The sequence below is a fragment of the Gavialis gangeticus genome, unplaced genomic scaffold (genome assembly GCF_001723915.1).
Source record: "Gavialis gangeticus isolate Ggan-Ray unplaced genomic scaffold, GavGan_comp1, whole genome shotgun sequence".
Taxonomy (NCBI): Eukaryota; Metazoa; Chordata; order Crocodylia; family Gavialidae; genus Gavialis; species Gavialis gangeticus.
Window position 1 is genome coordinate 43,547,028 of NW_017728994.1, and position 23,028 is coordinate 43,570,055.

At 39.9% G+C, this 23,028-nt stretch overlaps 1 protein-coding gene across 1 annotated transcript in view; it reads right to left on the bottom strand.

Annotated features, from left to right (window-relative positions):
• Positions 1 to 1,685: 1,685 nt before the first annotated feature.
• The window catches only part of KNDC1 (kinase non-catalytic C-lobe domain containing 1), a 147,813-nt gene continuing 126,470 nt past the window's right edge, over positions 1,686 to 23,028 (bottom strand). The window contains exons 17-29 of the mRNA XM_019502124.1: positions 18,977 to 19,070; positions 18,774 to 18,871; positions 18,269 to 18,480; positions 16,997 to 17,110; positions 16,446 to 16,593; positions 16,084 to 16,263; positions 14,454 to 14,669; positions 13,380 to 13,462; positions 12,462 to 12,612; positions 7,096 to 7,218; positions 6,913 to 6,972; positions 4,607 to 4,764; positions 1,686 to 4,386 (exon numbers count right to left, since the gene is read on the bottom strand). Of these exons, the coding sequence (XP_019357669.1) occupies positions 4,155 to 4,386; positions 4,607 to 4,764; positions 6,913 to 6,972; positions 7,096 to 7,218; positions 12,462 to 12,612; positions 13,380 to 13,462; positions 14,454 to 14,669; positions 16,084 to 16,263; positions 16,446 to 16,593; positions 16,997 to 17,110; positions 18,269 to 18,480; positions 18,774 to 18,871; positions 18,977 to 19,070 (1,869 nt within the window). The 3' untranslated portion in view covers positions 1,686 to 4,154. The remainder of the gene's footprint in view (positions 4,387 to 4,606; positions 4,765 to 6,912; positions 6,973 to 7,095; positions 7,219 to 12,461; positions 12,613 to 13,379; positions 13,463 to 14,453; positions 14,670 to 16,083; positions 16,264 to 16,445; positions 16,594 to 16,996; positions 17,111 to 18,268; positions 18,481 to 18,773; positions 18,872 to 18,976; positions 19,071 to 23,028) is intronic.

Here is a 23,028-nt window from a genome sequence, read left to right on the forward strand (position 1 = left end):
CAAACACCTTTGCATGCAAAGCTCAAGTACCTACTTTATGAAACCTCCTGCAGGTGACAGATGACAAGGTTCCTAGCCTATCATGACTGCACTGCTCTCAGGGGGGAGGTTGGCAGAATAAAGGCAGTCATGCATAAAGAAAAGTCCTTCAAATTTTCTGATTCAGGAATTCCCAATAGGAAACTGACAACCTTGAACCATGTAAATCTCAATAAACATGAGTGGGTAAACCTAAACTTGTGAAGTTAAAACAAAATAAATGGAACTTTCAATATCAAAAAGCTCACTCATTAATATTTCCAGGGTGGCTTTGCATTACAGCGGCAGGATAAAATTCTTGTGGGTGATATTTTTCTTCCTTTGAATGATGAGGAAAAAGGTAGATTTTGACACATTTTTTTAATCACTGTCATGGTTAATTTCCCCATTTTTGTAGTGAGTGGGAGAGAAAGCAACTTGAAATGTAAATATTAGTGCTTAATAAGGCAAAGATAATTTCCCAAAGCCCTGAGATTCTTTTTAAAAGGATGATCATTATTTGAAGTGTTTTTATTAAATCATTATTTGAAGTGTTTTTATCATTTACAAGAACTTGGTTTATAAATTAATCCTTTCTTGTAAAAGTGAAAATGCGTTAAAACAAAAGCATGTACAGGACTCTTAACAATTTTATACAAATCATTACTATTAGTTTTGCAAGTAGAGGGCAAACTCCATAGTCTACACCTCCACCTTATAATCAATTGATGCTTGCAATGATTTAAAATGCATGTTCAGCATGGTTTTTCCCTGACAAGCTGTAGAATTTTGTATGTTGTTATGGGTAGCTGGGTTCCCCAGGTCGAACTCCACAAGGTTTGGCTTTATTGCTAGTTTGCTATATGAATTACCTACTCACACAGTGAGTATAACTAGAGAGTCTTAGTCACTGAGAGACAGCTGATCAGACCAGCTGGTAGAGGGGAAGTGCATAGGGGTCTGTGTGCCCATCCAAGGTACAACAGAACACCTGAATCCTTTATACCCTGCATCCTTTATAACCTGTATTCAATAACTATAGAAACAGACTGGTTTCTAATGATCACATAAGAAAACCAATCATCAGTTACCATACAGATATCCATGTGGAAATACCCTATTTTCACTGCTTTCACTATGTGTACCTATTACTTATCCCCTTATTGTTCAATAATATTTGGTTCTTGGACTCTTGGGAAGTCCAAGAGCCCCAAGAACTGCAGTCAGTAGTACGGGCTAACCTATAAAGAATGTCAACTGCAGTCAGCAGCATCCAAACATAATATTTTATTTCAGAAACACCACATTTCTCTGTTTTGAAAAATGGAAGGAATTTCTGGTTGGTGGAAGATTTTGAAAAAAAAAAAATGGTTCTGTTCCGATTCAGCATTGGGATGGAGATGTAAGAGTCGTCTGGCTTTATCTGGGGCAACATTCTCAATGGATACAATGGGACTGTTGCCCAAGTAAAGATTTCAGAGCTTATTTTGTTAATCAGGTCACTATCAAATTCTACTTTCAGACTTCAACCAGAAAAACATTTAAATAAGAGTTTACACTTCAGTGGGACTGCATCCAAATAAAAGAGTACATTTCTGCCCAATGAGTCTTACAAGTCATTTATGTACTTCTATGTCACAAATAAACAATACAACAGAACAACATGGCTGGCTGGACACAACTTTATTTAGAAATATGTGCCACATAACATACTGGAAGTGCGCATGCAGTAATGCTCCAGGACAAAAGCAGACCTGTTTCCTTCCAATGATCATCTACCATTATCAACAACAAATTTTATTTTTGATTTTGGCATGGTATCTAAATACAGAATCTTAAAGAGAAATACGTTTGGCAAGAACATACCTTTCCACCTTATAAAAGTACTGCAAGTCATTCTATACAATTTCAAGCAATACAAAAAGTTTAATGCACAGAAACAATACATGAAAATAATTTTAGATGCATGAATAGCATCAATCCTTATCACGGGACATGCGGAATATTTAAGCAGGGGAGCAGTAGTTAATTTAAATATAGCTAAAAGGTTTTAACTGAAATATTGACTAATTAACAAAGAGGCAAAGATCATTTCATCTTTCAAAAATATAACTGAACTGCTAAATAAATATGAGAAGATTTTTCAGTAATTTGATTGCCTGGTGGCTGCCAAAAATACATTGGTTAAATTGTGTGAAGACCCCAATTTTTTGTGGAGTCTTTCACACTGGTGCAGCTTATGTTACTTTAAGGCCTTTTTGTTTTGCTCTGGCAAGACGTGTTCTAAGGAGGATGCAGCTTCAGGATTGAGAAAATAGATTAAGAACTAAAGATAATAAAATAAGTAAATATACATCAGATACTTTTAAGACCTGTCTGACAATAGTATCAGTCATTATCACCTTTCTTCATACTTCAGACTAATCTTTTATACAATGCAGATTTTAGATGGATAACATTAAAACAGCAACTGATTTTTCTTCTTTAGTGGCAATTAATTTGGGATACTAAAAATTATGGCATTAATTAGTAGCAAAATGAGCATAAGCAAAACAACATACACCCAAATTCCTCTCAAAGAAAAAGATTTATGCAAAAAACTCCCTCTTCACAGAGAACTGAGTTCCGTACTTATTAAAACAAGTTGGCTTTATGTCAATACATCATAGTGTGAAGAAGTAACTGAGGTACTTAATGGAAGGAACTAAGGTACCTTGTATTTTACTGAGTTAGAGGGGAACAGAAAAAACTTATCACATATTGCCATTACTTATGAAAACAAGGGGGCAGTTTTCCTTTTATATACTGGACACAAACCACAATTTAACATGTGCACATGCATTTTTTCAGAGAATACAAATTCAACAACAGTTTTAAGTTGCACTAGAAATTAATAGGACAATTTGCAAAATATTACAAGTGTGTATGTTCAGATTTATTAAGCTCTTTCTTCTCCCATTACATTTCCAGGCACTCAAATCATACCTTTAATTTTCAACTGGATTTCTTTCCCTTCTCAAATACAGTCCTAACCCTACCAATTTAAGTACTGAGAAATTCATGATTTTTTAGCCATTTTCTTAATGCTAAAACCATCCTCTCTGAAAGCAAAACTCTATCTGTAACTAGTCAGTCAGATTAACATCTTAGAAGCCTTGCATAAACTGATAGTAGCTTGATATATTTTTCTAGCTATAGCACCACAGTTCATAGCCAGTCATATTGTTTTGTAAGCGCAGTTTCCTCTACAAATATCGTAACACCAAATTTTGGCAGGATACAACTTCAAAATTGATATAATATTATTTTGTATTACAATGCTGTTGAACATTACAAACTAGAAAAGTAACCTCAAAGCAAAAGCCATAATTACACTCATTCAAACAGACAGATTGTACAGGATGATACTTGTACCAGCTAGAGACAATGCAAGCAAGCTAGCCTTCAGATTATGCCTTTCGTAAGGCCATGAAGACAGGAACAGGACAACATAGTGGTAAAGTACTGATTCAGATTTCAGTTTTGTATGGGGAAAGTTGGCTCAAGAGCATTAAAAAGGGAAACACACACATGGTGTAGTGTTTGCCTCCTTATCTATTCCATCTGAATGAGGAGATGCCTCATGACTTGGATCAACAGTAGCTTTTATATTTGTAAATTAAAACCAAAATAAAAGCAAAACCCAACAAACATGTAAGGATGGCACAGGATCTGTGTCCCTGAAGATTACACTTACTTTGACTGGATACAAATGTTCAGTGCTTATATAAAAATATATTCAGTGATTTATGAAGTAGACTGAATTCTCCAAGCCTAAGACAGTATTGAAAAGTAGGTTATTTACACAATACTTCTTTTCTGTGGACTACTGTTTTCTTGCTAAATACATGGATAAAATAGTCACCTTATTCCCCCCTCTGCTTAGATCTGGGTCCACCTAGATACAGGATAATCTAATTATCTTGCATTTTATCATTCTCTCATAAAAATATATATTTATTTCAGATCAAGCTACTATTTTAAAAGTAAACCTAATTTCTCTTGAGTATTTGCTTGGGAATTGGTCCAGCAGTTGAAGTCCATCTGATCCACAGTTTTGTAGTCTGGAGTTAAACAAGCCCATAAAATGTAAACAATTACTGAAATGTTGCCTTCATTCTGCGTAATGTGTCCTGAATTTTTCGAGAATGTTTGTCAGCTGGTATCTGATGAAAGTTGGCACAGTTGTCAGCTGCTAGTGTAGAAATGTCTGCATCACTGAAATGATCTATTCTTTTTCTGAGGTAAGCCTGGAGTTTGAGATCCGGTGTAAATGTATAGGGATTTTCTTGAAATGCATGAACCTGGCTCACAACTTTTGCAATATTTCTTGAAAGAACAATAGGGAGAAAACCATTAGTCTGTTTTACTGCTGATAATAAAATCTTGAAAATAAATTCAAGGATACGAGGCAACTTTTCTATAGGATTTCTCTCTAACTGAATGTCAAAGTGACTGAAATCATCTTAATTGCCAAAAGTGCAATCGTACTAACTCTAGACCATATTTTTTAAAAGGTAGGAATTATGAATATAATTAAAATAATTACCTAAGTTTAGTCCACTTCTGAGATCCATTTGCCATAATGAATCCTCCAGTTTCAAGCTGCTGGACATGCATCGCCAGAACACGGGCTGATGGAATTGTTGGGAGTGTTTTGAATCTCTCTCCTTCCATCAGACACAAGCTGTCACTTTTTAAGAACACCTGGGATCATTTATATTGAGCGTTACAAAAGACTTTTATAAGGGTATTCTGTTTAGATATTTAGCAAGATATTTGTGTCGCTTTACTGTAGCTTTTCATAAATAGCAAAGAAAATTAAAAGGAGGAGAGACACTTTGTCAAACTAGTGGCAGCTTAAGTAAGGTGAAGTAAGGAACAAAATTACTTAATTTACAACATTTGCCTAATGGAATTTTTAATAAATGTTTTTATATTTACACCCAAAGTGTTGGTATTTTGAATGGAATATACCTTAAAGTCAAATAAATGGATATGTGAAAGTTCATATTACATGATAACAAATACTATCAGAAATGTCAGAGATTTGATTAGTTGATCGGAGAATATTGTCTAAATTTCAGCTGGAATTAATGGCATGTCTAAATCCCCTAATTCACTCTGAAAACTTTTACCTTCGTTTTGCTTTCAGTTATTAAAAATATATTTCTATGAAATACTAAGGTGAAGGCTGAAGCAGATTGTTCAAAACAAAGATCAGGCTTATAAGTCACCTGTGTACTGACATGACCTAGCCTCCACCCCCTTCGTTCTCTTCCCTTTTTTCCTTTTTCTCCTTCCCTTTTTCTTTCCCACTTCTTTCCTCCCCTCCCCCCACTGGATGTGGTAATTTTCGCCCGCGAAGGACAAACAACAAGATGAAGATTAAAGTTCACTTGTGACATTCAGTTTCAAGAGGTAGTGGGTAAAGTCTTATGTTAGAAGTCTAACTAGCCAGCTAGTTACAACAACATAGGAGGATCTCACATTTTTCAGGGACGGTCATCAAGGTCTGCTGGGGCAAACCCAGATTTGGTTAGGAAAACCCTAACACTGGGTTTTCCCAGATTTCCTGGGTATACAACTGAAACTGTTGCAAGTGATGGCTAATAATTGCCTCCAGCTCTCCCAGAAATATGCAGTCATACTAACAATGGATGTAAAGTGCTGATTCATTTCCTAGTTAGACTGAATATCCTCTGTTTTAGGATAAAAGATGCCTGTTTAACACTGAAAAATGCAAGGTTCTCCACCTTGGGAGGAAAAACCTGAAGCATGCTTATAAGCTTGGCAGTGCTATGGTGGCTACCACTATGGAAGAAAGAGACTTGGGGGTCATCACTGACCACAAGATGAACGTGAGCCTGCAATGCGATGCTGCAGCTAGTAAAACGACCAAAATGCTGGCTTGCATCCATAGATGCTTCTCAAGCAAATTCCGAGATGTCATTCTCCCCTTGCACTTGGCCTTGGTGAGACTGCAGCTGGAGTATTGCATCCAGTTTTGGGCTCCACAATTCAAAAAGGCTGTGGAGAAGCTTGAGAGGGTGCAGAGGAGAGCCATGTGCATGATCAGAGGTCAGGAAAACAGACCTTACAATGACAGGCTGAGATCTATGAGGCTCTTTAGCCTGGAAAAGCGCAGGCTCAGGGGTGATCTGATGGCCACCTATGAGTTTATCAGGGGTGACCATCAGTATCTGGGGGAATGTTTGTTCACCAGAGCACCCCGGGGATGATGAGGTTGAATGGTTATAAACTACTGCAAGACCATTTCAGGCTGGACATAAGGAAGGATTTCTTTACAGTCTGAGCCCCCAAGGTCTGGAACAGCCTGCCATCAGAGGTGGTTCAAACACCTACATTGAACACCTTCAAGAGTAAATTGGATGCTTATCTTGCTGGGATCCTATGACCCCAGCTGACTTCCTGCCCTTCGGGCAGGGGGCTGGACTCAATGATCTTCTGAGATCCCTTCCAGCCCTAATGTCTTGAAATCTATAAATGTTGAAAAAAGTACCCAAATCTTTGCATTTCACGGCCTTGGTTTCAAGGCTATGTTTTGAAATCTTGCATAGTATAAAGCTAAAATTTAAAAATTGTTGTAATTTGGTTTTGCCAGTCAATAAACGGTCTTAATTTTCAAGCTGTGTTTTGAAGTGTCAGCTAAAATGGCAGCTTTTCTTGCACAGAACATTTGTTGTCTGGGAATATAAACACAAAACTTTTTTTCATATCAAGTATAACCATATTTCAACTTCAATCTTATGCAGACCTGCACAGGCAGGCCTCTGTACCGTCCTCCAAAGTCCAAGAAATTTCATAAGTATTTCTTGAGAGACTTATGCTTACCTCAACGGCCTTGAGTTCTTCCATTATTTCAGATATTTTTGAAGGTAAAAATTTCCAAGCCTTAAAAAAAAAAAAAAAAAAAATTAAATTGGTATGTTTTCAGACTGAAATCTGTAATGAAACACAAATTTGTTTAAATAAAATGGTTGGGGCTAAAAAAGAAGTCCAAAAGTTGTCACTTACTGGTAACTGTCGAACCATTAGATTTTCCAAGCCTACTAAGATTTGCATTGCAGTAGCAAAATTTCTTTGTTCATAGCAAGATTTTGCTATAAGGAGAAATTTTGATAGTAAATTCATCTGCAACTGGAAAACAAAGATAAAAACTATCACTATGTGGAGCCACAGTAAATAAAGGCCAGAGGGTAATTCTATTGCGAACCGTTTGATTTTGAAATACTTGTGGGTGTGTCCACACATGCAGGCACGTGCGCTTACAGCAGCCAAATAGAAGCAGCACAAATTTGAGTCAGAGTTTTTTGCCTCAGTGCACGTGCCTGGACATACATGTTGGTGTGTGGCAAGTTGCACCACTTGGGGCAAAATAATCCTGCCTGGCTCCTCATGGATCTGCAGCCAGGGGGAGCTAGACTCGCCCCAGCAGTATAAAAACCTGCTCTGGCCAGCAGCTCAGGGCTACTTGCCCTCAGGAGCTTCTGGGGTAGCCCCTGCGAAAAGGGGCTACGACTTAGCTGGGTGAGCCTTAGCCTACGGTAAGTGAATGGACAGACAGAAGCTTCTGGGTCCCAGCCAAATGATATCTGGGGACACTTGCCCCTTGTACCAGCTGGAATGCTGCAGCAGCGTCCCAAATCCACTTTTTAAACATATCCCAAAATACATGTTCTTCCACAATTAGAAAAGACCACTCTATATACACCCCCCCATCTATTTATATAGATAGATACATATACATATCTATATAGATACCTATACATACCTATACCAATCCCGATCTCGATATAGATATAGATAGAAGGGGGGGAGGAGGCGGAAATTGATCAGTCAGGCAATGTTTTATTGATATATTTAAAATGCTAAAGCAATCTGGAAGCCTACCAATGTCTTTATCATAATAATAAAATATAATCTAAATATCTATTTGTGTTAATGTGTGCTTTGGTTTTCTTCTCGCACAACGGGTGTGTGATGGAGGGGATGTGGGGTTTGCACGAGGGGGGTAGGAAGGGGTGTGAGGCGATGTGGTTGGGTGTGTGGGTGGGTATGGAGAGATGCGGGGGATGTGGTGGGCCAGTAGGGGGTGTTCCGGTGTTGAGCCACCCACCTCACTGCGCCTGACCACCTTCCAGGCTCCGAGTGCCTCCCTGGGGGCACCTCACATCTGGCTGATCTGCTTCTTGGAGCACACCTGCAAGCCAGGGGGTAACACCACCACCACCCAGAGTCTGGACTGATCTTGGACCTGCGCCTTCTGGGAAACACAGGCCTAGTAGTCTTTGAGGGTACTTGACCCACTGCAAGAACTTGGGGTGCTTCCCTCAGTCTGAAGGACAAACAGTGGTCTCCCTTAGTCAGCAGAACCAAGGGGACCTCAAAGCATAATCTAGACCCTCTCCCAATAAGTCTCTCATGCTAGGTATAAACGAGAATGTTATTGGTTACAAGGAGTAGGTTTGGAATAGGGTATAGGGTAGAGCAATATCGGAGAAATACCTTAGAGCAAACAGTGGCACAGTAGTCTTTGATTATGCATCTGTGTTACTGCAAGCTATATATCTAGTTAGATCTCAAATAGCTTACTCACAAATATCATCCAGAGGCAGGTGGAGATTTCCTCCAGAGGCAAACAGTTTATTGATCATGAGTTTTGAGAGAGTTTCCAATGGTACAGCTTCTCAGAGAGTTCTCACAGTTGTTACTGCCCCGCCTCCTCGGCAGTTCTTAACTTATATAGACCATATGACCTCATTTACCTGATCCAATGAAGGCCAGCAACTGTTGGCTGCTGGCCAACCAATTTGAAATGCATCACTGGTTGCCAGGTAGACTGGCAGGGTCTCTAGGCCCCTCCTAGCCCAGATGACATTGTTTAGAACAATAGGGAGTTTAAGCCCCCACCCAAGTATGTGGGGCCAGACACGTAGGCAGAGGAAGCAGGTTTTCCCACTCCCTCAGAAATGTATCTAGCTGAGGTTACAACCCAGGGTTACCTGAAGCCAATGAGGACAGAGGTATCTGCCCTCTGCAGTGACCATGGTAACCAAACTGTCAGATAGCTAAGTTTGGGGAAGAGACTGAGATGGTATTCTGTCACAGGGGGATGCAGATCAGTGTTTGGGTAGGTGTGGGGGGGACTGCAGGGGACTGTGGGTGTGGGGGACTGCTCAGGAGGGGTGGGTCCCCTGTCCCCCCACAGGGTGCAGCCCCCCGCAGCACATGGACTGTCCCCCCCCCCAAGGCTCCAGCTCATTCCTGCGGGGTCCAAGCCCCTCCGCAAAGTCTCAGTTACCCTGAAAGGCCACAGCCCCCGCCACCCATGCAGGGCCCACAACTCACCCCCTGCAGCAGCAGTAGGAGTGGGGCACTCAGGGCCTGCTGCTGCCAGCCCCCACAATCGTGTGGCACAGCCCCAAGGTGCTCAGAGCCAGCACCACTTGTGCTGCTTGTTACTGGACTGACCTGGTTTGCTGTAGCACCATCCACCCTTCTGCAGCCTAGGGGCTGTTTGTGCTGTCACCTCGGGGCCAGCACCACTCATGGGGAGAGTGTGTTGCTCCAAGCCGGGTCCTGCAGGCACTGGGGTCGCTCATGCTGCCAAGCCAGGCTGCTTGCATGGTGGCAGGAGCTGACTTGCAGCGACATGCTGTCCCTGCATGCTGGTTGGGTCCTGCCTCCGGCAGCAGCACTGCCAGACCTGCGGTGTGCGGGGACAGGAGGTGCGCGGTGGGACCTTGCCCAGCGCGGCTTGCTAGTGTGGCTTTGGACTGAACCAGGAGGCATGGCTCTTATTAGCTGCGTGGCCCAGGCTGGGTTGTGCTGGGTGCGTTTTTCATGAGGCTCAGGCAGCAACGCAAGGGTGAGGAGAAGGGTAAAATCAGTGCTGCCTGCCTGGCTCGCAGCACTATGAAGGGCACGAAATCAGCTGCCATTGACAGCAAGAAGATGGGGAGGGGGGGGACAGGGAGTGGAGCTGGCATCACCAGCTCTCTGAGTCTATGTCTGCTGCTGATTCCCTCTCCTGTCTATTGCTCCCTGCTGGGGCTGCAGCATTGGGGCGAACAGAGGTCTACCTGCTACTCACTCTTGTGCTGCTGGAGCAGGGCAGGGGAGCATGTGTGGATGGAAGGGGGAGGGGAGGAGTGAAGGAGCTCGCTACTCAAAGCTCTGCCAGGCAAGCAATTATAGACAAGAAAAGAAATCAGCAGTAGACACAGACTCAGAGAGTTGGTGATGCCAGTTCTGCTCACTGTCCCTTCTCCCCTCTCTTCCTGCTGGCTGCAGCAGCTGATTCCCTGCCCTTCTCTGTGCTGCGAGTCAGGCAGGCAGTGCTGATCTCACCCTTTCCCTCTCCCTGCAGGCGGAGGGGCTAGGCTCAGCTACATGGGAAAGAGCAGGCGGGGGGAAGCTCCCACACATGCACACCCGAACCCACCCGCACCCCACACACCTGGTGCACAAGTGGCTCTGTTCAGCATGTACAAAGCCAGCTGCTACGTGGCACTGAGAGATGCGGGCCAGCTCTGTTTAGCATGTATAAAGCCCAGTTTTGTAGCACTACGCTGCTGCCAGCTGTGGCTGCAGCTGGGGCACAGTCACACTACCTGATGCTGCTGGCACTGCAGGGAGCAGCCATGCAGTAGCCCCTGCTTAAGCCCTTCCACGAACCCACCCACAGACCATACATCCCCCTGCCACTCTCCATGCGCCCAATATTGCCCCCACTAGTCCTCATGACCACCCACACCCATATACCCCCCATCCCCACATCCCTACTTACCTGTGACAGCTCCTGGATCCCGATCCTTGCCACGCTTCTGCTTGCCCCAGCATGGTAAGGGTTCATGCCCCTTATGCTGGGGCAGCAGGAACACCATAGAGACCCTCTGGCCAGAAACCAGAGCATCTCTCTTGGAGGACTGACTCCCAGGTTGCCTTGGGACACTGTTCAGGACCATATCCTGCCCTGCTTTTTTCTCCAGGGGTATTTTTTGACCCCTGGATATCCAGAGGTCTAATTTTGCCCCCATGCCGTAAACTGCAGTGTGGGGAACATTTTCTTGTTCCCTCACGTGCCTCTTGCAGCATCTCAAAGGGGTTTGAGATGCTGCAAGAGGCACGTGTGCACTCATCCAGATGTACCCTGTGCGTCCATTCTAAAGAAGTAAATGGAGGTACGGCTGGAAGCAAGTAAAGAGCTCAATAAAAAATAATCATTACAATACAATACTACTGTTTAAATAAGCAAAGTTGGGTAAAGGCAGTAAAAATCACCCACTACTTTTTTGTTTGTTTGCCAATTAATGTATATATATGTGTGCATGCAAGGTTTTATAGATCCCTAAGAAGTGCTACAGACAAATAGGAACAATCCAACAGCAAGAGTTGTAAGAAACTTCCAATTTGGAGGTTTGGTGACAGACTAAAATCACTCTCCTCTTAAGTTTAAGTTTTATATCAAAACTCCATGACAAAGTTGTTGTAGTAGAGTTTTCTATATATAAATATTTTGCTTCAACATAGAAAATAAAATAACGTAATTACCAGGGATCTGGGTTTTCTATTTGCTATGGAAAAACCCAGGTTTTGTCTGAGAGAAAGAAGTGGGGGGGCTAATTTTAATCATGGAAAAACATGGTTTGGGGGTTTTTTTTAATCAGAGAATTTAAGGGTTTTTTTAATCAGAGAGTTTGATTTTAAAACAGAGAATACCAGGCTCCCTGGTAATTACTCACCCGTACTGTTATTTTATGAAGATACACATATTAATGGGCATGTATAACTTCTTAACTCAACATTCAGAGATAATTGATTGAGAAGGGCAGACTTTCCACTGGTGGTCATTTTCCATAACAGCCAGCTGATAGCACAGATAACTTGTAAGAACGTAATGAATGGTATTTTTTTGGAATACCTTCCACATACTACAGCTGGGGAATTGGTTATTAGTGAAAAATAATGCCTTAAATGATTGTCACCCATGGAGTGTAAATCTCCAGGGAGATCTCTAACCAATAGAAACGTGTTTAAATTTATAACCACATGTATGGTTTCATCTGCATGAAACTCCTCCAACCTGCCTTTCAAGATACTAGTCAGGAAGCCCTTACTGGTAAAACCAACCAATCAACAAACATAAACCCCATCAGTAGAAGAAATCAGACACATTTGTCATGGAAGTAGACCGCTTATATTCTGTTAAATGTTCAACCCCACCAGCAGATTAGATCAAGATCAGTACAAACAACTTTACCAGTTCACAGGCACATTTCAAAATCATTTAAGGTAAAATCTAGTATTGTTACATAGAGAAAAACTAAACAACAACAAATGCCTGACTACTTCTTAATTTGATAAGGAAGATAACAAACCTTGGAAGTATGACAGGTTACAATTTCAGCAGCAACCCAGGTGCTGATATTGTCTGAATTTCTTAGAAGCTGTAAGAGGTACTTGTCTTGAATGCAATTTGCCATAAAGAGATTATAAACGTTATGTGAAACTGACTCAGTGGAAACAACTCTGCGAAGAAAAAACACATGGGAAATATAGACATTGTGTACAAAGCTTTTAAGGAAAGAAAGGAAATGTGTGTGCGCACATTAACATTAACCATTTAAAATATCAGTGTTAACAAAAGGGTTAGCTACAGTCTTGATTAAAGCATTTTAACAACCATGTGTATGTTGGGAAGCTGTTTTTTTTCCTTTATATAGACTTCAAATATGAGACCAAACATACTCTATACATATTTACATACAAAAGACTACTTTTACAGTGCTACTGTTCATCTCCATGAAGACACTATGAATGGGCAAAAATGATAACTTTTAGAAAATGGGCAAAAATTATGACTATTGGAGCTGGGCAAGTAATAGAAAAATTTAAATCACTTTCTTTTAAGAATTTCAATACAATTACCGTATTCGTTCAGATATTTATAATTTTTGTCCATCACAAAATAGGCAACTACTAAAATATTTTATATTTACAGGAAAATAAATTATCAAGGAGGTTATTTGAAACACTTCACAGTAAAAAAAGGTTTCAGGTAAAAAACTGTCTTGTCCTACCCTGGGTTTCAACTATCACCTTGAAAATGTAACCCAAAGTAGATTTTTTAGTCCTCATTTTACAAGTCATCTTAAGGATGGAGTTCAATGTAGACAGAACATTCATGGTGGGAAGTAATAAAAGTACCAAAAAAGTCTTAATTTTTCTCTTTCTATAAAGTTAATCTAAACCCAAAAACTGGTTAGTATAGAAGGGGAATAGGATAAGAAACTTACTTCTGTATAGAGACACATTTGTCTTTTACACCAAGTGCTCTTGAATTCAGAAAGTGCACAGGATGGCATTTGTGGAACATTTCCTAAATGGACAAAACATTTAAAATAAACAAGCATAGTGATTATTACTGTATTTACTCAGATCTAAGATGACCCTCCCAATAATTAGATTCTATATATGGAAAATTTGTTCCAATTTTCCACATAAACAAACTACTTACTGGAGAGACATCTTTACTTCATCCCTCCCACTGCTGCTGAGAGGCAGGGTACGGAGAGGTAAAGCAGTTCACCTCCTACTTTTGCCTGCATCCTGCCTGCCCCCAGTTATAACCTTGGGTCCCATCTTCCCCCCCCCCAGCCTTTACCTCTCCCCACTCCTCCCAAGCCTCTGCTCCCTCCAGCCTCTGTCCCGAGCCTCCTTACCCTTGCTCTGAGCCAGCAGGCTCCTCCTCCATTCTAGCACAAAGCACTAAGCATAGCCCCAGCCCCACTGTGCATTTAGAATGCTGGCATGGAACAGAGACTGCATGGGGTTGTGGCCAGGGCAGGAGAAGGAGATGGAGGAAAGTGGTTGCAGGGTTGACATGGCAGCGTGCAGAGATGGCAGGCGGGATGGGAATGACAGGGAGCAGCTGCGGCTATGGCTCCAGCTCTGGGTAGGAGTTAAAGCCTGAGTCGCAGCAGTTACCTGCCCCCCACCCAGTTTACTACCCTCATAGTCCAAAACCTCCTTATTTTAGAATCAAGTAAATACAGTCATTTTTGCAGTTTCTTCTAGGGTTTTTTTTTTAAAGTATTTCGTCTTCCCCTTTGTTCTCTCTTCCCCCTTCCTCAAAATTTTCAAGTAGAACTATCACCTACAAGTGGATCTAAACTAGGGTCAGATATCAGTCATTCTAGACTTGGAACGATAAGTGAATGGGAGAGAAAATTGGGTAATTTTAATCTATGGATATTGTGAACCACTGTACACACAGCAAGCTACATATGAGGGTCCGGTGCGAGAAGGTAGTTCCCCATTAAGGATTAATATTAATTTGTTTTCACTCAGTAGAATTCGGCCTTTTTTACCTGTTGCAACAACGTCAGTTGACAGCAAAGCTGTTGTGCACTATATTCTGCTAAGAGATACAGTCCTCTGTCATAAGCTTTTGCATAGGCACTTGAGAATTCTTCTGTAAAACTGTTATAGCATGGCTTTGGTAAAGCAGATGATATAGTGTATAGTCTCTCTCTCTGATGACGTATAATAGGCCCATTTCCTTTGGAGAGTTTCCAGTTAAAGCTCTGTAAGAGAAAGTCCATACAGCTAAAGTCTATACAGCTGTATTTTCTAGTATAGGAGGGCATGGTTCCCATTTTCCTTTGCCCCCCTCTCCCCACCTCAAAATAGGTGGTCTGAATTTAAAACTTCATTTTAGGCACTAATGGTGCATAACAAAACAAACAAAAAATACCATTCCAAGAAAATAACTATAATAAGAGTTAACCAAAATTCTGTCAAATTTAAGTGACATTTTTAATTTAAAAGCAATGCTATACTTTTATGGTGGTGAGCCTATTAAAACACCAGAAAATACAATATGTCTCTTCGCAACAGAACAAAATATGTTCTCCACAGACCCATAAGCTTTTGTAACCGGTGTTACACTGTTAAAGAATAGTGTTTGTGTAGATTAGATGACGCTCTCTAAGTAGTTTATAAGATAAAAACTGAGTTTTTTTCACTCTAAAGATGATGCAGTATCTACATTTCCTCTAGAAATTTTGTATCCTCCCTATTATTTCAACATAAGGAATGCTCTTACTAGGGTTTGCTTCTTTGTTCAGAATATACATAGAAGGGGAGAAGAAAGGCCACTTGATTCATTCTCACTATAATGCATTACCATTATTTATTTTCTATACCGATAGTACTTGGATTATGTTTTTACTATCACCTCAAAATGAATGAAATCACGATGGTGTCAGGGTAAGCAACACCAACGGCCTTTACTGAAACAGACCTACTTATATTAGGTATGAATATTCAAAATTATATCTCCCGTACTTTCAGATTGTCTCCCCATCTTCACCTCTCAACTTTCCGTCTGTGTCACTGCCAAAATCAACTTTCTCCTTCCCAAATTTTTGCAACCTTGCCTTCATCCTAAAACCTACACTTACTTCTCTTTCACGTATGCACTCTTGCCATTTTTTTTTCTCCAACAGTTATGAGACAACACACAAAAGAACCAAGAGTAAAACAAATTCCTACACTCACCCCCACACATTTTTGCACACTTATGGAAAATCACTACTGCTTTGCCATATAAAGGCCCATTGAAAGCTAAAAACAAGCTCAATAGCTACCGAGCATTTAAGTATCTTTTTAAATTCACAAATTCTGCAAAGCATTTAATTACTTAAATTTCAGTCATTGGGCATGTCTACATGAGACATTTACTGCAGAGCTGACTAATTAGCTCTGCAGTAAATTCTCAGCGTCTACATGTGCAGTGCTATAGGACAAAGTAAACTAATTAACTATGCCATAGGTTAGTACTTGTAAACACAAGCATTATCCTATGATGGAGCAAACCACATATAATTTTTTTAGCTGAACTGGGATTTAAAGTGATAAATTAGATATTCCTTTATTTTTGCAAGAAAATTGTACAAGAGAGAGATGGCTAGAACACAGGTTAAAGAAACCACATGCCTTCCTGGAGACATCTTCTGAGAGCTTTTTGCACAATGAATGTAAAGATTTTCTATCATCCTCTTCCTCCCCTTTACATTTGTCCATGTTGTAGCAGCTGAAAGCATTTCCATGTTTCTTGCCAGTTGCATCTTCAAGCAAAGACAACAAGCATTCACCATAGCTATTTAATGGGGTAATCTAAGGGGAAAACAGGTTTTTAATAGGAAAATATAAAAAATATACAGAAAGTACAGAATATCTACACTTCATCATCAATTTTTGTAAGAAAAATGAAGTCTGATTTATCACAGTCACATACATAAACATATCTTTTAGGCATGACTTTTTTATTTAACAATTTTATCAAAATAATGAATTACCTTGGAAGTAATAAAATTTTTTAATTTACACAGAAGATTAGCATTTGTTGCAAAGTCTATGCTGTAACAGTCTGCAATCCATGCCTGCAGGATGTAGCAACTGCGGTTGTATATTTTGGTAAGTGGAGAGGATGGATCCACATTTGCACTGGAAATAAAAGAAGGACAGTCACTTCAATGAACTTCCCATTTTGCTCCAACCAACATTACAAGAGAAGAACAGATTTTATTTGGTATTGACTGTTATGTATAAAACATCTTTACGTCTCTCTATTGTTCTACAGCTCCAACTTCTATTTATACAGATGGCCCAATGTGACCTACTCATTGAAGTAAAACACTCCTGGAACTCAATAATTCAGAGTACAGCATAAAGAAAGCCTACTGTCAAGTAGAGCACTTACTCTATTTTCAGCATGTTCCATTCATAGTTATAAAAAAGCCACTTAATTGAATTTAATTAGGTGCTTCTTTTTTGAAATAGTTAAGACAATAATGGAGGAAAAATGCTAGAGGGCACTGATAGTTTAGTTCATGTAAAGTTACTGTACCTGGATAAAGTGCTGCTGATTCTATCGAGAAGAAACTGCAAAAATTCTTCTTGTGTGCAGAAATAACGAAATGTGTACAGGAATTGCTGTATGTAACCTTCTAAAATTGCATTTCTATGGGTTACAAGAAAAAACATAAGACAAGCAAGAATATAGTATTTCTTGTAGTAGAACATAGCAACAAAATTTACAACTGGAATGGCTGAAATGTGGAATTCCCAAGATCAGCAAGAAATTCTGCAATAGAAAAGTTTCTTTTATTCCAATTTGTACAAAAATTAATATACGAATGCTTTAGAGAGGTATAAAGGAAACAAATCTATCCACGCATCCCACCTAGCCAAATCCAACTGGCACGGGAGACCTTGTATCCACCAAGCAAGGACAAAATTCACTGGCTAAGCTGTGTTTATTTGGCAAAAGCTTCTAACAAAATATGAAAGTCAAGTTTTGCTTCCTGGTATTGTAAGAATGTTTTAGGGGAAAGCTCTTCAACATATTTAGTTTTTCAGAAGTAAAAAAAATAGAACTTTAGCTCCTCCCTCTGACAGTGCAAAGGAGCTAGAAAGTGGACTTATACAGCACTTGGGGATGTCTTTAATGCTGGGGAAATCCTCTTGTGACAGATCTAGAGCAATTTTTCTCAACCCTCCCAACTTAGAGCACAAAGCAGAGATCACTGAGTTTCCACGGTACTTCAGGGTTGTTGATGCTGGAATAACTTAGAACCTGGTCCTCAAACAAGGTTTAAATGCTACTTTATCCCAATCACAAACCTGTAGTGAACATATTTCAGCTAGACCAAGGGTTTAGGTTCATCCTCTTTAAACCCTCCTTCCCCCCCAAAAAAACCTATCTAGTTCTCTATTCAAACCTCCTCCAGCAACAGAGACTCTTAAAAAATGCAGATCACATAGTATCTGATTACACCAGTATGCTGTTACAAATAGAAAGTTGTTACCCCTTGGAAATGATCAGACAGAGCTGGGCAAGTAAACTGCATGCTAGATATAAAATATAGGGTGGTTTTTTTTTTGAAGTAGTAATTTTATTTTAGCATGCATCTTCAGGCTTGTCCAATTCCAAATTGCATAGCCTATTTTTAATTGACCTGTCATCTGTAATCTGTATATGGAGGACTGCAACAAGGGATACATACCAATAATAAAATTCTAACAGGTAAAAGGGTACATAATGCAACTCAACTTATTGTAGAAAGTCTGCACTATATTTTCTTTCTGGCAAATTAGGGACTTGTAGACTGCACTCTACCTGGAGTATAGATATGCCATTAACCCAAGAGGTGTCCCAGCTTGTAGAATTCTTGATTGGCTTTGATTATTATATTGGTTTTTCTGCATATTGTAGAAAATAAGCAAGGACTCCTCATTCAAAGGGGTCACATCCATCATTTCAGTTCTCCTGATATTAATTACTGTAGTAAGTGCACATGATTCCGTTCCCCATTGCTCTGCACACATAATCTGCCCATGAAAACAAGTCAAAACAATACATATGAAACTACAGAAAATGACAAAAACCATAAGAAAACAAACTCAATTCAAAATAAAAGCACAATCATGTTTAATCCCATTTATTTTTAACAATACTCATTGAAGATTACTTCAATTTCTATTATTCCTGTAAATTCTTCATAAAGTTCTGGCAGTTGCAAAAACTGTTAAATTTCATACGCTGATTTGGATATCCAGTCATACTATTATAATCACTTTTATAACAATCAAAGCAAAATAAAGTGAAATCAAATCTGACTTACCTGTAGGTATTTCTTCACAGTTTCAAGAAACTGAACCTTTGATTTCATTTCCTGTAGCTCTCCCTTCAGTTTGAGCAATTTTGTTTTAATCTCTGAATCTAAAGACATAAAATAAATTTGGCACACAAACACAATTTTGATCATCTTGCAAAACTGTGTAGAGCAATCTGATCCATTTACAGGCATGCCAGATATAATCTTACCTTTGTTTCTCCTCTCTTTCTGCAACAGCTTCTGGTAGAATTGTATAGTCTTCCTATAATTTTTGGTCTCAATCATTAGTAGCTGTTCAAGTTCCTATAAAAATAGTAGAACATTCTGATCTGAATGGTAACCTGTACTACTGGACAATTTTGATAAGCAACTTCGTTATATTAAAAAGTTTTTTGTGCAAAACAACCAACAGGTAAGAAATGGAAATGAATCAAGAAAAATAGGTTGGTTCAAAGAGGAAATGACATTTAGTTCCACTGTAATTCTATGTAAAAGGAATGCAATAAAATAAGAAACATACATTGAATATTACTTAAAATTAGTTGGCTAACATCAAGGCTGGGATGAGGAAGACCAAAGCTTACTGAGGTCATTAAAAATTGAGTCTGTTTATGTAAGTCTGCATTTTGTTCAAGACCTTTTTAAAAACAAATGTTATGGTTCCATCTATCAATAAGTAATGTGTACCAGTTAAATTTAAGGCAACTGTTTTGACTTAGTACCACTCAAGTGTCTAAAGGCTTTTGTTCTGAAACTGAAATTCGGTTTGTAGTTCATTTAAACCAGTCCATATCACTTATGGTCATATGGTATGCTACAATAGTCTACAATTTGATACATTTATAGCAAAATGTATCAACATTTTTTTTCCAAAAAACAGTATAACAAGGCATTCCTCCTTGTGCACAAAAACCACACATCCTATTCTCTAATTTATACCCCAGTTTAACATCTACTGGTTAGGGGAAGTCAGTGAATGTAAATGAAACAAAGATAAATGGCACCTGGAATAAAATGAGAAATGTATTTTTGATCTGCATTGCCATGAACCTGAAGTATCTATTTTCAGCATAACTGAAGAAAATATTGAAGGAGGAACACCTTATTCCCCTCCCCCCTGCAAACAATTTACGCAAATCTGATAGTACCTTAGCAATGAGGAACATGAGACCGACCTTACAGCCAGATCATTTTGTCATGTGAGGATGCTTCCTGGAGTGGGGTCTCTAATTTGAAGGGAGCATGGCTCAACCCTTGATGACCTCCACCTTCCTTACCTAAGGCCATTATGAGCTGTCGTAACCAACAGCACTCGTGAGCCTAAAATCAGTTACCCCAAATGCCCCCCCTGAGTTAGGACTAAGGTAAGCGCAAAGGTGACTTTCCATGCCTTGAGACTTATCTTTGGCCAGCCAATATGAGATGCACATGCAGGACAAGACCATTTGCACTGAATATAAAATGTAAAAGTAATCCTCAGTCAGTCCCCCATTAAAGTAAATAAAAAGACTTCTCGACTTCACCACAACATAGATCTCAATCCAAAACTCATTATGGGCAATAAATATCTTTTTCACTTGGAATCAATGGGCTTTGGATCAGGTTCATGTTTTGGGAACAAGCAAGACACTGGAAATCAATACTGATTAAACAAAAGACATTAATTATATCTCCTGGAATCTATCAAACACACTTAATTACATATTATGCTTTCTTCACTGAAGTCTGAGACTTCTTAAGGCTATTATTTTGAAGATTTCTGATTACAGTACATTTAGGACTGATCTATATTGCCTTAGTGCCATGCCCAGGACTGTTCAAGAAGTATGCCCCAAGTGCTCTTTTTCCCTCAGCATGCACGAAATCCCCAAAATTAGGCTGTGTGGACAGCTAAGAGCACCTCTGATTGGGCAGTGTTGTTCTCAGGGACACTTATTGGCAAGCTCAGCTGCTCTAAGGTGGCTACGCTGCCTTGTTTCTGTGATTTAGTGTGTGCTGCATGGAGGAAAGTAGGTGGGGCATGCTTCACAGCAATGTTTAGGGAGGGCATGGGCATGCCCTAAGATACAGCTGTCCAACTGGCAGCCAGTGGACTGCATGCTGTCCAAGGGAGGTTAATTTGTGACTCCCCAAGTTCCCACTCAGCCACTATTACCCCTATCACTTTTAATTCTTGCTCCTGCCTAATGGGATGCTGGTGTGGCCTGCGTAGTGTGTGGTCCCCACTGGTGCAGCCCACAAAGCATGTGGCCCCTGGCTGTTTAAAAGTTGGACAGTGTTGCCGTAAGATATGATAGCACTAAACCTGCTCTTCTAGGACCATGTGTTTGAATTTAAGTACATCATATCATTCCAAATCAAAACAAATGGTTTTGAAGTCAATACATGCCTCAGTCCAGCACTATTAAGTGGCTGATCTCTCCTAATATAGCAATATGTGCTGCAGGAAGAGAATTTTAGTTTAACATGGAGGATTCAAACTATTGAAATTTTACTTGCATTGTCAGGAAACAGCTACAAGGCTATTTGAAATCTTTCAAACTACCAAAAAAATAATGAAATACTAGAAAACATGTTTTAATGAGATAAGCAATATTAAACAAGAGATATACATTCCAAATTGTTTTGTAAAGGAATAAAAATACTTCATTTTATTTTAATTTACACTTATACAAGGATAAATATATATTAATTTGTCTTCCAGGATAAATATATTTTGGTCTTTGTCTAGTATTTGAATACATTTTTTAAAAAGTACCAGAATTAGGAATCGTGTTAGCCTTCATTTTGATGTTTAAAGAAAAGCACAGGCATTACTAGACATTATATTCTGCACTTTAGTAAAAAAAAAAAAAAAAAAAAAAAAATCTTAATATCAGTTACACGTATCCTTCAAATATATTTCCCAAAGCACTGTTGTACTTATTGTGCTAAACAGGTCACTGAATCAGAAAGAAGCATGAGAACATTAGGCATATTGCACCTTTTATTATTTAAAATAAGTTAAAATGTGAGGATGTACTTTAAGGATCAAACTGGGAACAACAGAAACAATAGGCTAGAGAAAAAAAGAGAAATTGAAATCCGATATATAAAACTAAAGCAAGCCAAAAAGAATTACAAAAGGATGTGCACAGAGACCCTCATTATGAAATAAGGATGTTAGTACATGGAATGTGTTGTGGCTTTTCAAACTAGTAACTTCGGCACTTGGGTCCTATGCTAATGATTAGCGACCCACTTATATGAAGTAGAAAGCATTTTAAATAGGACAAGTTCACTGAAAGCAGCAGATCAGCAAATACAGAGCTCAGAGCTAATATATCAGACAGATGATTGGTAAATAGGTTATCTTTTAATGGGAAAGATTTATTAGAAGTTAAATAGAGTTTGCGCAAAAAACTGTCATTGAGGGGTATGTTTCTGACAAGTGCACAAAAGGTTTAGCCACACAGCTCATTAGCATTAATGGGAGTCTCACAACTAAATCCCTATGCATTTCGCTGAAGATTTATAACTACATATTCATCAGAGTGGTGAAGGAACAGGAAAATTACTATCTAGATTATGAATTGGAAAATTAACTGATTAAATAAAAAGAAGTCTCAAAGTAAAGTAAAGTTGATTTTGAGGATGCGGATAATTTAAGAAGCCACCTGATTTCCACGGCTAAGTACAGACAGTCAAAAAGCCTGAGGATGAATTGATTCAATCTTTCCAGATTTCTCTAAACTGCTTAGATCGAACCAATAAGCAAGTGAACTGACGTTCACTTTTCAAACTGGAAAGGCAGCCAGACCCCTGCAGTAGCCCATACCAGTAGTTGGGGGGCTTCCAGCCTGCTGGCCACTGCAGAGAGCCTGGGAGGCCACCATGGGCTCTCCTCAGCCTCCGGCTGGCTGAGAAACAGGCAGTGGGAAGCACCTCACACTGAACACCTAAACCAGGATCTCTCTAGTATGGGGGGGAATATGGGAGGGGGAAGCCCCCAGTGGGGAGTTTCTCCCTCTCCCCCCACATCCAGGAGCTGGGCAAGCCCCCAGCCCCACCCCCGGGGCAGGCTGAGGACAGGCATGTGGGGGAACTGCCGCACTGGACCACCAGCCGGGGTCTCCCTGATCTGGCAAGAAGGGGGAATCCTTAGCAGGTTGTTTCCTCCTCCCCCTCACCCAGAGCCAGGAGCCAGGTCCTCTAGCTACACCCCGTCTCCGGCTGGAGAGGGGGGGGGCAGCCCAGCCCCACCGCCCGCCCAGCTCCAGAC